The sequence below is a fragment of the Astatotilapia calliptera genome, chromosome 17 (genome assembly GCF_900246225.1).
Source record: "Astatotilapia calliptera chromosome 17, fAstCal1.2, whole genome shotgun sequence".
Taxonomy (NCBI): Eukaryota; Metazoa; Chordata; class Actinopteri; order Cichliformes; family Cichlidae; genus Astatotilapia; species Astatotilapia calliptera.
The window spans coordinates 27,307,669-27,330,415 of NC_039318.1; the positions used below are offsets into that span (position 1 = coordinate 27,307,669).

The following is a 22,747-nucleotide window of genomic DNA, read 5'->3' on the forward strand; positions in this document are numbered from 1 at the left end:
GGGGCTCGTCCTCTGCCTTTTCCTGTGGGTTTTTGCGTGTGTTTGGTCTGTTGGCGGTTTTCTTGGGTGTGGGGGTGGTAGGTGTGTGGAATTATGGAGTTTTCTTTGGATGATTTTGTTACTTCGCCTTCGTGGGATAGAATTGTGAAGTGCAGGAAAGCGGATTTGCTTATCATTGCTAGTTGTTATGACGTTCAAGTGTCCTATGGTGCCCGCAAAGCGGTGGTTAGGGACGCTTTGTGTGCAGAGTTGGTGGAGCGAGGCGTTCTTCCTGCCCCGCAGGCAGCTGTAGAGCAGCCTGATGGCGGGGGTGTGAAGGTGGCTCCGGAGGCTGAGCCGGGGTCGGATGCCAAAGGGCCTGTTAACGTGCTACCAGCCGAGGCGGACTCTGATGCGGCTGAGGCGGGCTCTGACACTGCGGAGGCGGACCCTGATGCTGCTGGGGCGAAGCCTGAAGCAGCTGAGTCTGGTACGGCCGGGGAACCCCTGGCGGGGCGGTCTACGGAAGATCTCCGTTTGACCCTCCGTATTAGGGAGGTGGAAGCCCGTGCTAAAGAGCTTGAGGTACAAGCAATGCACCTCCGTGTCAGAGCTTTGGAGCTGGAGCGAAAGCCCTCCACATCTGCCTCTAGTCATCCTAGTACGTCCACCGCGGTCCCGACAGGTTTTGACATCACCAAACACGTTAAACTGGTTCCCCCGTTTCGTGAGGCCGAAGTGGATTCCTATTTTAACGCTTTTGAGCGTATAGCGGCCGCGTTAAGTTGGCCGAAGGAATTTTGGCCGCTGCTGTTACAATGCAAATTGGTTGGTAAAGCCCAGGAGGTGTGTACCAGTTTATCAATTGAAGATAGCCTGGATTATGACGTCATGAAGAAGACTGTGTTGCAGGCATATGAGCTCGTCCCAGAAGCCTACCGTCAAAAAATTTAGGAAGTGTGAAAAAACCGCCAATCAGACATTTGTGGAGTTTGCCCGTGAGAAAAGTCGCCTGTTTGAACGATGGTTGCAGGCCAGTAAAGCAAAGGATTTCGAGGGGCTGAAAGAGCTTCTTTTGTTAGAGGAATTCAAAAAATGTTTGCCGGACCAAGTAGTTATTTATCTGAATGAGCAAAAGGTGCCCTCACTTGCTAAAGCGGCCGTGATGGCTGATGAGTTTACTCTCACCCACAAAACTATATTTTCAGCCGCTGTCTCACAGAATATTAGGGTGGGACAGGAAAGGAGGATAAAGTCACCAAAGATAGGACTGAAAGATAGACAGGAGGATGGTGTTAATCGCGACTGTTTTTATTGTCGCGGACCCGGACATCTAATCGCTGCCTGTCCTGCGCTCCGGAGGAAAGAGCAGCGCAAAGGCTCTAAAAATCCAGCGGGCGTAGGTCTCATCAAAGTTGTCCCTTTGCCTAAATCGCATTCCACTCTCACCCGTGATTTGCACCATGTGGATGCAGAAATAGAGCCACGTTTTAAACCATTCATCACGAAAGGCTTTGTTTCTGTGACGGGAGAAGAGGGGGACAAAGTGCCTGTTACTATTCTTCGGGACACAGGTGCGCATCAGTCGTTTATGTTGGATAGTGTACTACCATTGTCAGATAAAACTGCTTGTGATTCGGATGTGTTGGTTTGGGGAATTAAGATGAGCGTTCTTCGGGCGCCGTTACACAAAGTCCATTTACATTCGCCCGTGAAAACGGGGCATGTCAAAGTTGCGGTGAGTTCCCAGTTGCCGATTAAAGGGGTTTCGTTTATTTTAGAAAATGACTTGGCTGGTGGGACAGTTTTCCCACCGCCTGAAGTGGTGGAAACGCCTATTTCTTCTGTCACTGAGGTTGCCGCCCCTTTGTTAAATGTGTTTCCTGTTTGTGCAATCACTCGTGCGCAGTCACGCAAATTTGATGACGTTATGGATGTTGCTGACACGTTTATGGCGATGCCAGACGAGAGAATATCTCCCAGCCGTGAGAGTGACAGAACAAAAAGCGATGTGATGAAACTGATGCCAGAGCTGGATGAGAAATTGAATAGGGATGCATTGATAACCGCTCAGCAGAATGACTCATCACTGGCTCCCTGTTTTCTATCTGCAGCTAAGAGTGCAGGAAGTGAATCACCCACTTCTTATTTTTTGCAAGATGGAGTTCTTATGAGGAGGTGGTCCTCTGACCGGTGTGGTTTGCCTGGTGCTACGCAGGTGGTGGTGCCGAAGCCACATCGAGGGCAGGTGCTTAGCTTAGCGCATGATGCCAGCATGGCTGGACATCTTGGGGTGAACAAAACATATCATCGGGTGTTGCGCAACTTCTTTTGGCCAGGGTTGAAAGCTGATGTGGTGGCATATTGCCGTACCTGTACCACATGTCAGATGGCGGGGAAACCTAACAGACCTATTCCACCTGCTCCGTTACATCCTATTCCAGTAATAGGTGAGCCGTTTGAAAAAGTAATATTGGATTGTGTGGGTCCCCTGCCAAAAACCAAATCCGGACACCAATACATACTTACAATAATGTGTTCAGCAACAAGGTACCCAGAGGCAATTCCACTACGCACGCTGAAAGCAAAACCGGTGCTAAAAGCACTACTTAAATTTTTCTCTACTTTCGGGCTTCCAAAGGTTGTTCAAACAGACCAAGGAACGAATTTCACCTCAAAAATGTTTGCACAGGTTGTGGAGGAGTTGCACATAAAACATGTAAAATCCAGTCCATACCACCCGGAAAGTCAAGGTGCTCTGGAAAGATTCCATCAAACCCTCAAAGCTATGCTGCGCAAGTTCTGCGCGGGGTCGGATAGAGAATGGGATGAGGGTCTGCCGTTATTGTTGTTTGCAGTCAGAGAAGTCACTCAGGAATCCTTGGGATTCAGTCCGATGGATCTGGTGTTTGGACACGTGGTCCGCGGTCCCCTCCGCCTTCTGGAGAGGTGGTTGTCAGAAACTTCTGAAACTCAGCATAATGTTCTGGATTATGTTAGCGGACTTCGGGAAAAGCTTCACCTTGCATGTCAGTTAGCTCGAGAGAATCTGTCACATACGCAAGCTAAAATGAAAACTCGCTATGATAAAAAAGCTGTTTGCAGAAGTTTTCAGCCGGGTGAGAAAGTGTTGGTGTTGTTGCCTGGGTCCAGCTTATCAGCTCAGTTCGCTGGCCCATATGTGGTGGAACAAAAACTCAGTGACAACAACTATGTGATCCAGACCCCAGACCGCCGGAGAAAGTCTAGGGTTTGTCATATTAATCTGTTAAAATCGTTTCACTCGAGGAGTCCTTCGGGTGCGCCGTCTCCAGTGTGCGCCGCTAGTACTGTTTCTCCCTATGAACCCTCTGATGACGGGCTACTCCAGAAAAGTGAAGCGCTGGGTAGCGGCCGGTTGAAAAATTCGGAGATCTTAAATGATTTAGACACATATTTAGTCCACCTGTCTGAACCCGCTCGAGCTGACATCACTGATCTGATAGAAAAGAACTTACCACTTTTTTCTGATCACCCTCGTCAAACTGCGGTCCTGTGCCACGATATTGATGTGGAAGGACATAAACCGATTAAGCAACATGCTTACCGAGTGAACCCAGTGAAAAGGGCGATAATGCAGAAGGAAGTTGACTATCTCTTAGAACACGGTTTAGCCTTTCCGAGCGCCAGCGCATGGAGTTCGCCGTGTGTGCTAGTACCAAAATCCGACAACACTCCTCGGTTTTGTAATGATTACAGGAAAGTTAACGCTGTTACCAAACCTGATTCATTTCCTCTTCCTAGAATGGAGGATTGTATTGATAGAGTGGGATCGGCATCGTTTGTAACCAAACTTGATTTGTTAAAAGGTTACTGGCAAGCAGTGGCGTGTCTAGAAAATTTTTGTTGGGGGGGCCAGGTAGGGGCACAGATTTGGAGAAGGGTGGCAGATTTAATTGGCAGATAATGTTTTAAAAAAAAATTCTACCAACCCTTAACCATAATTCAATAATCCTATAAACCTAATAACCAAATGCACTTTTAACTCTTATTAGAATGAGATTTTAACCACTACGGTGCAAAGTTTTTAGATACTGCGTTGATAAAGTACAAGAGATACAATCAGTGCTTTGTCAGTGTTTACTCAGCATTCAAGGACAGCAATATTTGCATAGTATTTTTACTGACATATACTGCACATATGTTTTGGGCAAAAACATTTTTGAATATTAAAATACGAACATTTGTAGCAAACAATTGACAAATTAGCCATTCCAATGCAAAACTTTCTCTGCCTGTTAAAAAAAGAAGATAATCTTCTCACAAACTGGTGTTTGATTTTGAAACAGGAAAAAAGTGGAGAAACAACTGAAAAGACTAATATTTGAATAAAACCTGAAAGCAAGTAAATACTTTCTATGCTGCCTTATGGTAAACTTTGGTAATATTGATAAAGAACAACACTGGCTGATGATGAAATACATTCAGCTGGCATGGTGACACTGCCAGTATAACCTGCAGGGCTGGACTGGGACAGAAAATCGGGCATTTTGACTACAGACCGACCCACCAGGTATTAAAGCCATAAAGCCTTTGAATGAAAACAAACCCTGTTGTGACAGTGATGTACAGTCTTTTTGGTATATGTATGATTTCTATACATTTTACGTCAGATAAAAACTTTGGTTGTAAGATTTAGATAATTATTTAATAAAAGCTAGATATTTTAAATGAGAATAGGAAAGAAAAGTATTTCTTTGTGCCCCCTTTCCCTGTTAATGCCCTACCTGGCCCCCTGGCAAAACTTTGCTAGACCCGCCCCTGCACAGTTACCAGCTGTCAGCTACATAAAAAAGGATCCTGGTGGGTGGTCTTCACGTTTCCCTCTCACCAGATATCCAAACCGACATCATGACCAGCAGCTTTACAGCTGTGGCTCCAGCAAACATCAGCTGATACTAGAAATTAATATTAAATAAATTCTAACAACAGCCGATCAAGCTTAAACGTGCTGCTGTTGTTTAGCGCGACATCTGCTGGTTTCGTCTTTCTGGCGCAAAGTGGGCGATAAACAAACAAGAGAGAAAAGCCGATCAACTGATCATCGATCAGTTTCATGATTGAAGTAGCAACAGGAGAGGGAGGATGAGAGAAGAGGCAGCTGTGCAGCGTAAAGACAGAATAAATCCAGCTTTGTGTCTTTTTCCATTCTAGCTGAAGTTCGGGACAAACTGCGTCTCTTCTCAGCTCAATACGAAACGTGTAATATTTTCTCTGATTGAGGGACCATTCCATTTTTTTAAGGAGCCGTTGGCAACTCTACTAACTAACCTTATGAATAAAATAAAGTTCACTATCAGTAACATCATAGCAACCGAACAGCTGTATAAAAACTCCAAGCTGGCTAGAACGCAGTATGAGTTATTGCAACTGACAGTAAAAAGTCAGCACAACGAAAATAAACTCCACCTAAACTTAGTTCATATCTGACCCAGATAGGCTGCAGGTCATAACTTCTTACCTGAAGTTCAGTTCACCTGACACTCGGACTGGCGGCTGCCTCGGGGCTCTCCTCCTGCCTCCCCTTCCCTCATCCACCTGCTGCCTCTGTGGAAGCCCCGCCATAGCCACCACCAAACAACGGAGTTATTTCTACACATGACCTGCATCTGGCCAATCCACCACCTCTCATTGTTCATGCCGTTACAAAAATAAATAAAAAATAAGTCAAATAAGCCCGATGGCCAGTCCAGCTATGTTAACCTGCAACCAAATCTGCAGCTCCATACAGCAATGTTACGACTTAGATTACGTCTTATAACTCATAACTCTTATGTTAGCTCCCCTCTGTAGCATACTGTCTGAAATATTCCACGGCTGCAATAATTCTTTAAGTGTTATTTTTTCCTTGGTATTCTAATTTCGCCGAAGTTTACTAAACTCAACAAACTTAATATTACTTACCGGGACATTTATTCTGTCCTCATTTTCTTTCACCGAAAAATTGTTTCCTGCAGTGACGTCTTTCGTGCTTGGCTCTCCTACCTTTGCTAACGTGATGCACATAGCGCAGAAGCCGATGCTGCATTCACTTACACTCGGATATCTGAGCGTCACCGTGAAAACATAATCGGACATTTGATATTTGATTGAATTTTATTGTTTTGCCTTTGGGGTGGCACCTGGGGTGGCCAGTCTGGTTGGGGGGGTGGCCTGTGCCCCCCCCCAGGCCACCCCGCTGGACACGCCATTGCTGGCAAGTACCTTTAACTCCCCGAGCCTCTGAAATATCTGCTTTTGTTACACCGGACCATTTTCTCCAGTATACGGTTATGCCGTTTGGGTTGCGTAATGCACCCGCTACTTTCCAGCGCCTTATGGCCAAAGTACTGGCGGGCGTGAATAACTGCGATGCCTACCTGGACGATGTTGTCATTTACTCATCCACCTGGTCTGACCACTTACAAACACTCTCTCTTGTTTTCAGCCGTTTTCAGGAGGCCTCGCTTACGTTGAACCTAGCCAAATGTGAATTTGGCAGAGCCACCATCACATATCTGGGAAAACAGGTGGGTCAGGGACAGATACTGCCGGTGACCGCGAAAATACAGGCGATCGTTGAGTTTCCAGTCCCACAAACGAGAAGGGCGCTGCGCCGATTTCTAGGAATGTGTGGTTATTATAGAGGGTTTTGTAAGAACTTTGCCACTGTCGTCGTTCCTCTCACCAATTTGATCAGTCCGATGAAGCTTTTTGTGTGGACGCCTGTTTGTCAGACTGCTTTCGAGTCTGCGAAAGCATTACTGTGCAGTTCCCCTGTTCTTACGGCCCCGAATTTCATGTCCCCTTTCAAGCTCGAGGTTGACGCTAGTGTGGTTGGTGCAGGAGCTGTCCTTATGCAGGAAGACCATTGCGGCGTGGATCGCCCAATTTGTTACTTTTCAAAAAAATTCAACAAACATCAGATGAACTACAGTACCATTGAAAAGGAAGCCCTTGCCTTGTTGTTAGCCCTACAGCATTTCGAGGTGTATATCGGATCCAGCTCTATCCCTGTTCAAGTGTTCACTGACCATAACCCATTGGTTTTTCTCTCCCAGATGCAGAACTCAAATCAGAGACTTATGCGTTGGTCCCTTCTCTTGCAAGACTTCAACCTGCAGATCAGGCATAAGAAAGGGTCGGAAAATGTCATCGCGGACGCCCTGTCAAGAGCAATTTTGTAGTCTAGGATTAAACACTAGAAGGATTGTTTAATTCTTATGGAAGGGGGTGTTACGAACTTGTATGTCCGTGTGTTTGTTTGTGCAGGTGCTGTGTTTTTGTCTATGTTAATTTAGCTGTGCCAGGTCCCTGTTCCGATTGGTGCGTGGACTTACTGCCCCGGCGTGATTGGATCCAGCTGGAGGACCCGCCCAATAAAAGGAGGCTGGAGTGCTACAGCGGGAGAGGTCCTCGCGTCTCTCCTCATCACCCAGCAGTAGTCCTGTGGTAGCCGCTGGCTGCAGTATACGTGCGAGAAATGTGGAACCTCATTCAAATTCAAATTCAAATTTTTATTTGTCACATACACAGTCATACACAGTACGATATGTAGTGAAATGCTTGGACAACTGCTCGTGACCTAAAGAAAACAAAAAAGGAAAAGGCTATGAATAAGATAGGAAATAAATATGAAAAATTAAAAAGGGTAAATTTAACTAGGAAGGAATAAAATATAAATTAAGGTTAAAAATGAAATAACTGTACAACACAAATTAGAATGAAGGGTAAATTTAACTGGGAAGAATAAGATAAAATATATAAATTAAAGTTGAAAATAAAATAACTGTACAACAAAATACACAATATAGAACTATATAAGAATGTATGAAGAAATCTAAATATAAATAAATATATACACAATAACAGCAGCTGTACAAGTATTAACCGGAAATGAAGAATATAGTGACCAGTGTTGTGCAAAACCAAAGTCCAGAAAGTCCAGTGTGTGTGTATGAACTGTATGTGTGGATCAGTACTGTGTGGTGGTGTGATTGAGAGACCGTATCGCCTGCGGGAAGAAGCTCCTCCTCAGTCTCTCTGTGTTGGTCTTCAGGGAGCGGAATCGCTTTCCTGACCTCAGCAGAGAGAACAGTCTGTTGTTGGGATGGCTGAGGTCCTTCACGATCTTCCTGGCCTTGGTCCAGCACCGCCTGCTGTAGATTGAGTGCAGGTCAGGGAGCTCGGAGCGGATGGTGCGCTCAGCTGACCGCACAACCCTCTCTAGAGCTCGTCTGTCCTGCATGGTGCTGTTCCCGAACCAGGTTAAGATGTTTCCCGCCAGGATGCTCTCTATGGTGCACGAGTAAAAGTTCCTGAGCACCTTGGAGGGCAGTTGGAAGTCTCTCAAGCGTCTGAGGTGGTAGAGACGCTGTCGGGCCTTTTTCACCACAGTGTTGATGTGACAGGACCATGACAGGTCCTGCGTGATGTGAACTCCGAGGTATTTGAAGCTGTCCACTCTCTCCACTGGGCACTCGTTGATGACGGGGGTCTGGTAGTTCCTCTCCTGCTTAGTGCTGAAGTCCACTATCAGCTCCTTTGTCTTACTGACGTTTAGAAGGAGGTTGTTCCTCTGGCACCAGTTCTCCAGATTCCTAATCTCCTTCAGGTAGGCCGTCTCGTTGTTATCAGAGATCAGGCCCACCACGACGGTGTCGTCAGCAAACTTGATGATGGTGGTGGAGCTGGTAGTGGCCACACAGTCATATGTGTACAAAGAGTACAGCAGGGGGCTCAGAACACACCCCTGGGGGGCTCCAGTGCTGAGAGTGGTGGAGGCTGAGACATGTCCGCCCATCCTTACTGCCTGTGGTCTGCCAGTTAGGAAGTTGGAGATCCACTGACACATAGATGAGCTGAGTCCCAGATGCTCCAGCTTGGTGGTGAGTGTGGAGGGAATTATGGTGTTAAATGCAGAGCTGTAGTCTATGAAGAGCATTTTAACATAATTCCCCCTTCTAGTGTCCAAGTGAGTGAGTGATGTGTGGAGGAGATGAGAGATGGCATCGTCTGTGGAACGATTTGGACGGTAAGCGAACTGTAGTGGGTCCAGTGTGTCTGGTAGTGAAGAAATGATGAAGTCTCTGACCAGGCGTTCAAAGCACTTCATCACTACTGAGGTGAGGGCTACAGGGCGATAGTCATTGAGAGAAGCAGGGTGGGGTTTCTTCGGGACAGGAACAATGATGGACTCTTTGAAGCATGTGGGGATCACCGACTGAGATAAAGATGTTGAATATCTCAGTGAACACAGGAGCTAGCTGGTATGCGCAGTCTCTGAGGATACGACCTGGGATGCCGTCTGGTCCTGCTGCTTTCCTGGTGTTCACTCTCTTGAAGGCTCTCCTTACTTCATGCTCGGAGATGACGAGCACGTTTCCGGTGCTGGCAGTATCTTCCTGTCTGCAGCCGTTAGCGCCGCTAACACTAGCATTGTTGGAGACCTTAGCTGCAGCCTCGAAGCGAGCATAGAAAGTGTTCAGCTCGTCTGCCAGAGTCACGGCCGCGTTCGTCATACCGGTTGTTGGTGCTTTATAGTCCGTTATTGTCCTTAGTCCCCGCCACAGGCTCCTAGAGTCACTCTGTTGGAGTTGTGACTCTAGTTTCCTCCCGTAGCGCTGCTTTGCCTCTTTCACCGCCCTCCGCACGTTATATGACGCGGCTTTGTACGGGTCCATGTCCCCCGTCATGAGTCCCGTGTTGTAGGCAGCGGTGCGGGATCTCAGAGCGTCGCGGATGGTTTCATCCACCCACGGCTTCTGGTTGGGAAACGTTGTGATAGTCTTTGTCTCCACGGTATCATCCGCTAGTTTCCCGATGAATCCCACAACCGCTTCCGTAAACACGTTGACGTCATCGTCGGAGCTGTTTCTGAACATGCCCCAGTCTGCGTCATCGAGTGCGTCCTGTAACGCGGCCACCGATTGATCCGTCCAGCGCGCGACCTTCCTCTGAACCGGAACTTCCTGTTTCAGCCTTTGTTTGTATTTTGGCATGAGGAAGATGGCGGCGTGATCAGATTTGCCAAACGGGGGGCGGGATTGTGCCTTGTAGCCGTCCTTGACCGTAGTGTAGCAGTGGTCCAGTGTCCTTTCACCCCTGGTGGGGCAGGTGATGTGTTGATAAAAGTTCGGCGCTGCGCGTTTGAGGTTGGCGCTATTAAAGTCCCCCGTCACAATAAGCGCAGCGTCCCGGTGTTGTGTCTGGTGCTGTGTGAGTGCCTCATGCAGCTCGCATAAGGCGGTGACCGTGTCCGCTTGTGGTGGAATATAAACGGCACTTACAATGACCGATGTAAATTCCCGAGGTAGATAAAAAGGACGACACATGATGGACAGTAGTTCCAGATTTGGTGTGCAGGAGCGTGTGAGAGGAACAACGTTCGCACTGTTGCACCAGTTGTTGTTCACCATTAAACACACGCCGCCTCCCCTTGACTTCCCCGAGTCCCGTGTCCTGTCCATGCAGTGAACCGAGAAGAACTCGGCCGGCTGGATGGCGTGGTCCGGCACCGCTGGGTTCAGCCATGTCTCGGTGAAGCAGAGGAGATTGCAGTCCCGAATGTCTCTCTGGAACTTTATCCTGGCCCTGAGGTCGTCAAGCTTGTTCTCCAGTGACTGGACGTTGGCGAGCAGGATGCTAGGCAGAGGTGTGCGGTGTGCACGAGCTCTCAGCCTGTTCCTGACGCCGGCTCGCTTCCCTCTAGGCCGCCGCCGCTTCCCTTTGTTCTCCCTCGAGATCTCACTTGGCCAGCTCGGATCCGGAGTTAAAAACTTCGAATTGTGAGTACATTGTATACCAATAGAAACAAGAGTGTCACTGTCATACCTAATGTACCCAATGGTGATGATTTTGCCGATTTAGAAACGCTGAAAACTAACTTAAAAAGCAAAGACAAAGAAAAAGTGGTCGGAGCAGTCGTGACGGCAGCCGACCTCACCGGCGCCATCTTATATCATAGACACACCTTCTACATAGCCCTAGAAGGCAAAGTAGATCATGTGACATTACATGCACAGTATAATTTGTTTTCAGTCTTCTAACCTGAAAGATGGTCTACAATAATTATTTTATGTGTTTAAATTGAAAAATTTATTAATTATGACATGCAAATTACAGACAAGTATAGCTTAACACACGCATAGCTGTAAGATGTTTCCCCCCATACATTTAATATAAATAAACTCAAAGCACCACAAGTGCACCACCTTGTGGCATCACCTTGTGCAGGTCGAAAACACATACAAACATGGTCATACAATTAATTGAACAAATGCACACAGAAAAATAATTTTACATTACAGTACAACAAGTGTGCTGAGCACATTTTTTTTTTAATTACACAAAGTGCAAAAATAAACCTGCGTTATTCAGGTTTTAACATCAAACCCAGATGACTTGGAAATTAAATTAATGTTGAATTGTTACAATTTTAAAAATTAACTTCATTGGAGGCAACACAGTGATGCAGTGCTATCACCTCACAGCAATAGGGTTTATCCTGCCTGTGCCTTTGGGGCAAGGATGCGGCGGGAAGGCCTGGCTCACAGTCTCTGCTCTAATTCATTCCAAAGGTGTTCTATCAGGCTGAGGTCAGGACTCAGTGCAGGCCAGTCACATTCTTCTACACCACACTCTCTCATCTATGTTTTTATGGACCTTTCTTTGTGCACTGGTGCACAGCCATGTTGGAACAGGAAGGGACCATCCCCTAACTGTTCACACGAAGTTGGGAGCATGTCATTGTTCAAAATGTCTTGGTATGCTGAAGCATTAAGAGGCTGTGATGTTCTTCTTTATAGTGGACAGAAATTATTTTTTGGAGTGGTACAAATAATTTGTGTGGCATCTTATTGAATTCAGAAGAGCTGATTGTTCTGCAAATAGTTTGAAATGGTTATTTAAAAAAGGGATCACAAAGTAGGAACTCCAGCATCACTTGAGGGAAGATGAACAACTTTAATAATTGACCAACGCGTTTTGGCTTGTGGCCTTCATCAGGGTCATGATGAAAAAACCTTTTCTACTTGGAATTTATGTTTTTTGTCTGATTTTAGATCAATTTTGTTAATACAGTATGTCAAAATGAAAGCATAACTGTAAATTCAAACACGTGAGGTTGTGCTGAAAACAATGATACCAAACAAGGCAAAGTAAATAGATTTTAACGGTGAAATGTAGAGGAAACATCAAAAGTAGTGAAAAATGGCCAATTATACACTGGACCCCAGAGGGTTAATTTTTTTTTAAAAGTAACACAATAGTTACTTTTCAAGTAATTAATTACTTTTAGAATATTGTAACTCAGTTACTAACTCAGTTATGTTTAAGTAACTAGTAACTATAATTAATTACTTTTTCAAAGTAACTTGCCCAACACTGATGACAGTACATTTAGAAAAAGACTGAACAGTATGGCTTGTTTGGAGGTTTTTTTTGAACAATCCACAAAACCTCTCTAACAAAGTCCTTTGAACAGATTAGACCGAAATGGAGTTGTTTAGCAATATTGCACAGCAATATTTGTTGAAAACACCAATCCATCCATCCACTTCAGCTGGAGTCTATCCCAACAACATGAGGGTGAGATTGGTGAAAACATATCAGTACAAACACCTCATACTAACTGGAGGGGGAGGGGTGATGGGCTTATTTTGTAAATACAGTGTATGGGAGCCTTGCAATTCCCATTCAATCCTCTGTATACCAAAGTGTACTAGAGTGAAATCTGAGGCCATCTGTCTGCCAACTAAAGCCTGGCCAAAATTGGGTAAGTGCAATACTACAATCCCAAGCCAAGCCAAATCTACAACAGACTGGCTAAAAAAGAGAAAAGAATAAAGGTTTTTCAGTGGTCTAGTCAAAGACCAGAACTCAACGTGAATGAAATACTGTGTCGTGACCTTAAGAGAGCTGAACATAAATAACTGCTCACAAACCTCAAAAAGTGAAGGAACTCTGTAAAGAAGAGTAGATCAAAATCTCTTCACAATTTCAATTTCTTATGTGAAAGACTGACGGAATCAAACATAAAATTATTATTTCAGGTTATTGCTGATAAAGGTGCTTCTAAAGTAACTGAATCAAACGTTGTTTTTCCACATCCTTCACAGAGCCCCATGAAAGCTTTTTGTCCACATATATGTAAAACAGATGAACAACAATAAGCTACATGAGCTTAGAATTTGATTTCTTTAACCTCGCACATGTTATTTTAAAATGCGTGTGAATGTTATGTCCAGCACAAATACAAACATAAACATTAGAACAGGAATAAACACACATGTAGACTTTGATTTGGTTCTGCTGGCATATTTATTTATTTATGAAGCTATATTATTACTAAATTAAATAGAAATAAATTAGATGGGAATCTACATTACATGACCACAAGTATTATATTCAACTATTCTAATACTAAGCAGTAGCACCTGGTAAGTAAACTCATTTTTATTGGTACTTCTGATCCAAAGTAATGAAATGTAGCGATAACTTTGCTGACAGATTATCTTGCTGAAAACGACCTAGTTTACTGGAAACTTTTCTAAAAATGTTTAAAATGTAGTAAAAATGCTGTAAAAACTTCATCGAAGCCATCAGGAGTTGTGCTTGAAATGTACCGTTTGAGGTAGCCATGTTGATCTTGCACATGTTGCGCTCAGCTGTACTGAATCAAATACTCCGGATATATTTGATTTGGATCAAAAATGACAAAAATTCTAGGATGATTGACATCATCAACACAGCTGTCATGCAAGTTTTCGGGATTCTCATGATCGGGTTTTTGAAAATCAGGTTCTCCAGCAATTGGATTTCCAGTCATCACCCGAGCCAAAAATATAATTTTAGTTTCTCCAGAGTGTACAGGTTGTGTTTTCCCGCCATAAACTGGCAGTGGTTTCGAGCTGCTCGGACTGTATCTGTCGGCTAATGTTGCATGTTTGGCAAAATAAATTCCTACGTAAAAAAAGAAACTTAGATCAGCTGGGAAGAAAAAAGACAGAAGAAATGGTAAAGAGTTAGAAATTCAGATTTGCACAAAACAATGAACTTACCTTTGCCATATCTGTTGCCATGCTGTCCAGCTAACCGTACATCAAAGTTATACTTGCAAATGTAATCCACATTTTTGATATCAGTCCCATGAAAGAGTCGTCTCTCTTGAATTTCTTTGATGCCTTGAATCCTCATCAGCTGTTTCTTTTTCCTTTGATGCAAATAGAAAAATAATGGTAATAAAGAAAAGAAATTATTAACAAAAAACATAGTGTAAAACTTAGCTTACCTGCAATATAATTCCCAAAGATCCAAATTCTGTATCCTGTTGATTGACAGAATGGTTCGGTCCAACAGCCCATCGGTCTTTACATAATGTTTCACTGTCCAATACTCGGGGGAGTGCTCACTCAGAGGGATTAACTTTAAAAAGTATCCGAAATCAGTTATTACTGAAATATCTGCGGTTTTAATCTATGCTTCTAACTGTATTGTATATTTGTGCTCTAGCTGTAGATATTTTCGACATTAAGCAACATTTTTGTCACCTGGTATGGCGATTCGGGATCAAACGATTCCCAGAAAACAGGAGCAAGGCTGAAACAGGAACACCTGCGGGAGGAGAGTTAAGTTTCCATTGTGCTGAAACTTTCACTTTCATTTTGATAGAAACTATACTGACACTAACTTGTAAACCTCACTGCTGTTACAATTGAGAATGTACATTTCTTGTTTACCTTTTTTCTGTGTTGTAGCTTCTCCTGATTCTTTTTTGCCTCCCTGCGGTGAGGTCTGTCAGTAGCATCGCTGCACAAAAACACATGTATTAATCTGAGCTAAGTTCTTAATGTGTGAATGAAGACTGTGAGCATGAAAATGCACAAAAATTACCAGAGAAATCAATCTGGCCCCTGTAACTGAAAGATGATGTGTTTAAAACAGCCTTGGAGTTTTTCAGGTAAAAATTTTCAACAGCCTCACTGCTAAAGGGGAGATCGGGGTCATCCTACAGAAAAGGGACAAGAAACTAGAAACATAAGCTTTACTTGACAGTATGGAACCAGATAATGTGATCTAAAGAAATACACAAATTACCTCAAACTGGTGCCACTGTCCACAGTCAGCAAGGTAATACCAGCACCAAGGGGTGTCAGCTGTATCCATATATTCCACTAATGTATTTTCCAACATCTTTTGTTGCTGTTTCTTGTTGTCAGAAATGTAACTGATTATATCACAGAAAAAGCTGAAAAATTAACCTGCTTCCTCTCTATGACTTAACTACTGGTGTTTCTGACTCCTCATGATTCAAATCTCATTCATAGACACACCTTCTACATAGCCCTAGAAGGCAAAGTAGATCATGTGACATTACATGCACAATATAATTTGTTTTCAGTCTTCTAACCTGAAAGATGGTCTACAATAATTATTTTATGTGTTTAAATTGAAAAATTTATTAATTGTGACATGCAAATTACAGACAAGTATAGCTTAACACACGCATAGCTGTAAGATGTTCCCCCCATACATTTAATATAAATAAACTCAAAGTACCACAAGTGCACCACCTTGTGGCATCACCTTGTGCAGGTCGAAAACACATACAAACATGGTCATACAATTAATTGAACAAATGCACACAAAAAAATAATTTTACATTACAGTACAACAAGTGTGCTGAGCACATTTTTTTGTTTTGTTTTTAAAATTATACAAAGTGCAAAAATAAACCTGCGTTACTCAGGTTTTAACATCAAACCCAGATGACTTGGAAATTAAATTCAATGTTGAATTGTTACAATTTTAAAAATCAACTTCATTGGAGGCAACACGGTGATGCAGTGCTATCACCTCACAGCAATAGGGTTTATCCTGCCTGGGGCGTCCCTGTGCCTTTGTGGCAAGGAAGTAGCGGGAAGGCCTGGCTCACAGTCTCTGCTCTAATTCATTCCAAAGGTGTTCTATCAGGCTGAGGTCAGGACTCAGTGCAGGCCAGTCACATTCTTCTACACCACACTCCCTCATTCATGTCTTTATGGACCTTTCTTTGTGCACAGCCATGTTGGAACAGGAAGGGGCCATCCCCAAACTGTTCACACGAAGTTGAGAGCATGACATTGTTCAAAATGTCTTGGCTTGGTATGCTGAAGCATTATGAGTTCCTTTCACTGGAACTAAGGGGGCGAACCAACTCCTGAAAAACAACCCCACAGCATCATTCCTCCTCAAACAAACTTTACACTTGGCACAGTGAGGTCAGACAAGTACCGTTCTCCTGGCAACCACCGCAGCAGCTCGGCCATGGAAATCCATTCCATGAAGCTCTCTATGCTGAGTTTCTGAGCCAATCTGAAGGCCATGAAGTTTGGAGGTCTGTGGTGATCAACTCTGCAGAAAGTTGACAACCTCTGCGGCACTATGCCCCTCAGCATCAGCTAAATCTGCTGTGGGATTTTATGTGGCCTAAGACTTTGTGGCTAAGTTGCTGATGTTACCAGTTGCTGTTACCAATAACAGTTGACTATGGAATATTTGGTAATGAGAAAATTTCATGACTGGATTTGTTGCAAATGTGGCATCCTATCACAGTACCACACTGGAATTCACTGATCTCCTGAGATTGACCCATTCTTTCACAAATGTTTGTAGAAGCAGTCTGCACGCCTAGGTGCTGGATTTTACAAACCTGTGGCCATGAAAGTGATTGGAACACCTTAATTCAATATCTGCACTGCTGGGTGAATACTTTTGGCAATGTATTATATATCTTAGGCTAATTTGTGATCCTAGTTTTGCCATACATGTGGATGTGAGTATGAATGATTGATTGCTTCTCTGTTATGAATGTGACAGACCCAAAATAATTTAGAAAACGGATGGACAGACGAACTTGGTTGAAAACCCCAATGAAATTCAGCGGTCAGAAAAGATGCACAGAAACGAATTGCTCAGGGACGACATCACACATTTTACATGTTTATGTCAATATGACACAATTACAAAACCTTTCATGGAAAGTGCAAGATAAAAAAATGCAGAGGTAGGAGCGTTTTTATGACAAAAACATGAACAAAAATCCATGCTTATATAATACATGGTACTACTAGACACAGATTTTCAGAACATGGTGCAAAATGAGTGAGCAGAGCATGTTCTTGGATTTATAAAGAAGCATATGTATGGCACTGTGGAAGTAGAGGGAGTGATGGAGCCGGTGGTCGGATATTGCCTATGATCTACAGGCTGCAAGCACCACTCTTATTTTATCTAAGCAAATGTGCACACATATTCAGTAAGCAAGCATAGACTCAGGATTAAAGATAAAAACAGCACAAAGACTGTCTTCGGTTAGCATCTTTTGAAGTCATGGAAACGTTCTAACTTCTGGGTCCAATTATGTATGCTGTACAGTATACAATTTGACACAAAGTCCTTACTGTCTTACCAACTTCTTCAAAGGCACTTAGATGACCCATGCTCCATTCAGTCATGGAAATCAATTATCCTGTCATCTAATTTCATATCCTAGCTTTTCCAGCCTTTATTAAAAAAAAAAGTTGGCATCATTTTCTTAGGCATCAGTAGAACTCAATCAGATACTCTGGATAAATCTGATTACTGTCAAAAATGACATAGATCTTTGGATTGGCCATATCATCCACACAACTGTCATAGAAGTTGGTGAAACTGGCATCCTTAGAGGGTGGTCTGCAGTACATTGGATGACCAACTGTGTATTCTCCAACAAGCACTCTGGCCAGGAACATGGTCTTATAAGGCGGCTCACTCGCAAATATCGGTGGTGCGAGTCCATGTCTCTGTAAGGTCGTGTTGTGTTTCCCTGTGGTGTGACAGAATTTACTGGAATATTTGGCATCGCGGGCAAAGTAGCTCCCTGCAGGAAAGACAAGAGCACAATGTTAAAACTGGACAAAAGGAGAGTAGCAAAGTCTTTCATGATACAACATAAAAGATCTACCTTTGCCATAGACATCGCCATGGCTTCCTGTGAGCCGCCAGTCAAAGTTAAATGTACATATAGCTTGTATATTGCTGTGTCCCGTGCCATGAAACAGCATTCGTTCCTCAATATCCAGTGTTCGCTTGACTTTTCGCAACTGTGTTTTCTTCCTTAGAGGAGCACCAAGGAATGACAACATAAAACAAATAATGACTTTGATACTGCATGACTGTACAAAGTTTGATCAGTGAAAAGTTCAGCAACTTTTCCCATAAAGAGCAAAAATCATACCCAATTTAAATTTTGCCCCATCTATGCAATTCAGGATTTTCACCTTGTGCACCTCTATATCACTTCCAGTACTGCTGCTATTTTTAGATCATTTCCTGGAAGGCCTGCTTGGACCACTTGTACACAGTGCAGAAAGCAAACTTCAACTAAATTCAAACGCATTAAACAGTTTGGAAATGGCTGTGGGCTGTCAGCTGTGAAGATGAATACCTTGCACCAATGCCCCTAGTCTCTAGCACTTGGGGCTCAGGTGGTAGAGCGCATTGTCTACAGACTTGGAAGGCCAGTTGGTTTATCCTTGACTCCTACAGTTTGCATGCTGAATTATCTTCGGACAAGACACCAAACCCCGAGTTGACCCTGATACATCAGTCGCAGAGTGAATGTGAGAAAGGGCTTAGGTATAGATAAAAGAAGTGTATGAATGTATGTGTGAATGGGTGAACGACACTTGTAAAGTACTATTTTAAGCAGAAAGGTGCAATATAAGTACCATTAAAACAATAACAATATGAGAACAATAATAGAAACTGACCTATGTGGTTAGGAAAAGATCATCAGAATTATTTGATTTTTCTGGAGCTATTAAAGACTGGGCACGTTGAGGAACTGGAGAGAGAGTGAAGCAATGAAAATATGCAACTAAATTTGGGAATGTATACAGTATAGACTATCCTGTACTTTTTTTTGTATTTTATTTTATATTGTTTTTAATTTCCTTTAGTATTATTAATATTATTATTTTTTTAATTATTTTTTTATTTGTTTTTTGAATGTCTTGTGTTCTTAGTGCTTTCTTACTGCCATATGTTTAAGGTGTTTAAAGTGTTGGATGTTTATGAATACAAAATTCAACACATATATGTTTACAATAAGAACAATAATAATAACAACAGTATAGTAATTTATTGTGTGTTGACAGGTTAGGATGTGCTAGCAAGTGAAAAAGACTGAAAACAGCTTTTGTTTCTGACCCAGTCACCTTGCATTATATTCACCTTGTGGATTCCCCACGAGGTGAATATAATGCAATGCAGGTAAGTTTAATCTAACAATTTATAAGAAATATGTACAAACGTGGGCTTTGAAGTGGATAAGGTTCCAGTTCCGCTGAATGGTTATTATCAAAAAAAAAAAAAAAGTCCTCTGCCTTTTCAGGAGGCCGGAATGAGCAGCCAGCTCAGAAACCTCCCAATCACAAAGCGTTTTCAGAGGTATATGTATAAAACAACGCCTTTTAGTGAATTAATTTGTTCAACCGCGTCCCACGGGGTCAAACTGGCATTACATTTCTGGGGCATTTTTGAGAAAAAATTTGGCACAAACACCCTGAACTGTAGCGGTTGCCAACATGCCACTGCACGCCCACACAGCCAGCACTGTAAAAGCAGGAGTTTTACTTCCTTTGCCCTATTCAAAAGACTTTGTTTTCCTTTATAAAATGAAAATGAAATTACATTCAAGTTGAAGAGATGCCTTTTTGACACAGTGCAGGTGATCCAGTGTGAATTACAGATGCATACTGGCAATTTCCATGAAATGATCTAGAAACAAGTGCACATTGTGCACAGGAGACGAGCTTGAAGAAGACATCGGCTGAAAGGGGTGGATTCATGGAATTCGGTTCAATTCTTTAATTTATGCTAAGAAAAAAGCCAGCATCTTTATTGGAAGTTTGGGAAAACTAGAATTTACAATTTTCCCAGTGTCACTAATGGAGTGCAATTTAAGTGTAATTAAGGCAGTATATACCGGTACAAGGAAATATTTTTCCTCACAAAAATGTAGAAAATAATATTCTACCTGCAGAAGAACTCCCATAAATCCAGGTTCTGGATCCTCTGGATGGATTTAATTGGATGATCCATTGTTCTTTCATACAGTCTGGCTACTTCTTTAAATTCATATGTGTCTCTGCCAAGCTGGATGAGCTGCAAAGGCAAGAAACACTCACACAGCTCTACCCTTTTCTGCAGTGTGTTTCATATTCCTCTTTTTCTCTCTCATTTGCAAATGTTTGACCTCAGACTGAACAAAGTTGGGAACTTCTGGACTGACAAAACACCGCATACAATCACATGCACACCTGTCTAAAAGTTTTGACCAGTCTGCCACTATTTTTACATCAGAAATCAAAAGAACATAAAGGTATCGTCTCAATACTAAAAATGTGTGAACGAAGCTAAGTGGAACAATAAGATGTGTTTCCGTACTTCTGTACTCACTTGATAGGGCTCATCTGTGTTTATTCTTTCCCAGTGACAGGGAACAGGCAAGGCGAGATTATCACAAATAAACCTGGGAGGATCAGCAAAGGAGAAGAGTCAGTAAACCAATCACTGCATCAGAATGAGAATGGATGTGTTTGCTTTATGCTCACACAAAAATAATTCAACGCTTGCAAAAAAAAAGAAAAACGAAAAAAAGGAGGGGAAAAGGCAATTGTTCTCTTTTCTTTTGTTACTTTCATTTCCAGGATTTTAAGGACAGGAGATGCTTGACCCCTAAACTTCCATTTAATACATGGTCTTCTTAAACCCCTTTAACATAACTTTTCCATGATAGCAAGTAAATAAAACCAAATTATAAAAAGGCTCTCTGGATGTACACTCAAACCATCAAATCTTACCTAAATCCAGTTGCAGAGTGGAGGGAGCGTTTGATCGGCCGTTGCTTTCCTGTTGTTACATTTATCTGTCGCATGACTGTTTGGGGATTTAATGACAATTAGGTGTTCATGTGCAATTTCTTTAACAAAATAAACAACAGAAAAACTAACTTATCCTCAATAGAACTGATGCGACGGGATTTCCTTTGAAAAAGCTTTAACACTCTCAGCCTGGATAAAGTACCTTTAGAATTACTTTAATTAACTCATGAGTTTTCACCTGAGAAGTCCAGTCTGTATGTGTACTTGGCTGTGTAAAACTCCATCACACCACGCTGGTTCCTGTTGTAGCACTGCTCAATCTGAGCGCTGGTCACAGAGCAGGCTGCACTGGGATCAATCTGACAGGAAAATAAAAGGGGGGGGGGGGGAAAGGGTTAACCAGCCAATCAGTTAATTAACAGTTAGTTAAGAGAGTTGATTCTTTATTTAGGTCAAAGGCTTAAAATTTATCTGAAAAAACATCAATTCTTTGGTTTGACTTAAAGCTTGTCTTGTAAATCGATACATATATATTTGGAGGTTTGAGCTACTGGTGGGATAAATAAGACAGCTGAGTGTAACTCGCTGTCAGAAACTGATAAACCAGAAAAACACATTTTAAATCTGTTCATGGATTTTTGATGCATCATTGTTAAATTCCTTTTAATTGCAGTTTAACACATAACCTAAGTAGTGGCACATGATGGCCATTTTTCTGCCTCCCTACAATCAACCCAAGGCAATGTTTTTTTTTTTTTTCTATAAATGTATTGATGATGAGCTAAAAGGGGGAATAAAAACCTGCAGAGTCTGGCAAAATACGACCAAAGGAGGGGCGATCTGCAGGGCATACAGAGTAAAGCCAGTTACAAAGTCTGCTATTGTGTATAAAGTTGTGGTATCATGTGAACTACCTCAAACATATGCCACACTCCACACTCAGCCAAGTAGAACCAGCACCAGTTGGGCTCTGAGGTGTCCATCTCCTCAATCTCAGTGGACTCCTCCTCTGACGATCTGATGGCTAACATAGCTAAATCTGAAATTAATAAGTGAAAACACGCCAACACACTTAGGCAAATAGCAACTAAAATACAAGAAAGTATGGGGGAGGGCCTAAGGTGGTGTTTTGGTCGTCAGACAGTCCTGACGTTGAGGACTTGTTTTCAGCAAAGGTCGTGAGAGCATTACATCCTGTAAACAATTTCATACAATACAGGAAACTGCCATGTTGAACTAAGCTATCATTAGCGGATGCCGCACCCGACTCATCTCGACTCTACTGGTGTCTTACCAGTTTTCAGCCTGCCTCTGTCCTTATCGGAAAACAAAGCCTTCATACATGATCAACAAAGCCTCAGAAAAATCACAGGTTCCGTCTAAGCTTGGGGGACTAACGCCAAAAACCATTTTCGTTATCCTAGGCGTTGTTTACTTTTATTTCCCCGTTCGTCATACACTCCACGTCAAAGCGTCGACGTCATGTAACTCCTCCCTCCTTGAAATCAGGACTGTTTCCCGGAGTTTGTCCTGACAGGCGCACTACCGGTGCAATGTTATACGGCTCAGGTGTTTTAAAGTTACGCACGCGGTTAAAAAAGTTAATAAAATAAAATAAGAGGACTGTATGGAAACTTACTTACTGAAGTCATTACTCCCCCTCCCCTAAAAAAATAATAATCGCTGTAATAATCTAAAAATCGGGGGTAATAATTAGCTCAACCTGTCATTTTTGACTTATTTGTTTTTCAGTGCAGTCAATAAAACAAATACATTAGATATTATGTAAGCTAAATAATGACGGCAAAGTTATTTTTTTGGTACCTGATTGTCTCGTACTACAC

The 22,747-nt window shown here is 42.7% G+C and overlaps 2 protein-coding genes across 3 annotated transcripts; both read right to left on the bottom strand.

Moving 5' to 3' along the window:
- Window positions 1-13,314: 13,314 nt before the first annotated feature.
- On the bottom strand, window positions 13,315-15,645 carry LOC113009477 (poly [ADP-ribose] polymerase 11-like). Its single transcript, XM_026147788.1, has 7 exons — window positions 15,094-15,645; window positions 14,890-15,004; window positions 14,736-14,805; window positions 14,547-14,610; window positions 14,288-14,421; window positions 14,058-14,209; window positions 13,315-13,959 (listed from the first exon to the last, which is right to left on the bottom strand). Exons 1-7 carry the CDS (start codon window positions 15,187-15,189, stop codon window positions 13,661-13,663), a joined length of 930 nt encoding a protein of 309 aa, XP_026003573.1. The 5' UTR covers window positions 15,190-15,645; the 3' UTR covers window positions 13,315-13,660.
- A 1,304-nt stretch (window positions 15,646-16,949) lies between these two features.
- LOC113009418 (poly [ADP-ribose] polymerase 11-like) lies at window positions 16,950-22,399 on the bottom strand. 2 transcript variants are annotated; one of them, XM_026147697.1, is made up of 8 exons: window positions 22,198-22,399; window positions 21,818-21,942; window positions 21,142-21,262; window positions 20,883-20,958; window positions 20,479-20,551; window positions 20,057-20,184; window positions 17,981-18,128; window positions 16,950-17,896 (listed from the first exon to the last, which is right to left on the bottom strand). In XM_026147697.1, the coding sequence occupies exons 1-8, from the start codon at window positions 22,241-22,243 to the stop codon at window positions 17,594-17,596; spliced, it is 1,020 nt and encodes a 339-aa protein (XP_026003482.1). In that variant the 5' UTR covers window positions 22,244-22,399; the 3' UTR covers window positions 16,950-17,593. The 2 variants fall into 2 exon arrangements, with proteins under 2 accessions (XP_026003482.1, XP_026003481.1); XM_026147696.1 differs by having other exon boundaries at window positions 17,981-18,132.
- Window positions 22,400-22,747: the final 348 nt, after the last annotated feature.

Excerpts from the sequence above, each read along its gene's own strand:
- LOC113009477 (XM_026147788.1), bottom strand. The coding sequence starts at position 15,189 with ATGTTGGAAAATACATTAGTGGAATATATGGATACAGCTGACACCCCT. Across the intron at positions 15,005-15,093 it reads GACAGTGGCACCAGTTTGAG|GATGACCCCGATCTCCCCTT; the intron begins GTAATTTGTGTA and ends CCTTTTCTGTAG. Across the intron at positions 14,611-14,735 it reads AGCTACAACACAGAAAAAAG|GTGTTCCTGTTTCAGCCTTG; the intron begins GTAAACAAGAAA and ends CTCCTCCCGCAG.
- LOC113009418 (XM_026147696.1), bottom strand. The coding sequence starts at position 22,243 with ATGAAGGCTTTGTTTTCCGATAAGGACAGAGGCAGGCTGAAAACTG. Across the intron at positions 21,263-21,817 it reads GAGTGTGGCATATGTTTGAG|ATTGATCCCAGTGCAGCCTG; the intron begins GTAGTTCACATG and ends TTTTCCTGTCAG. Across the intron at positions 18,133-20,056 it reads TTATGGGAGTTCTTCTGCAG|GAAGAAAACACAGTTGCGAA; the intron begins GTAGAATATTAT and ends TGCTCCTCTAAG.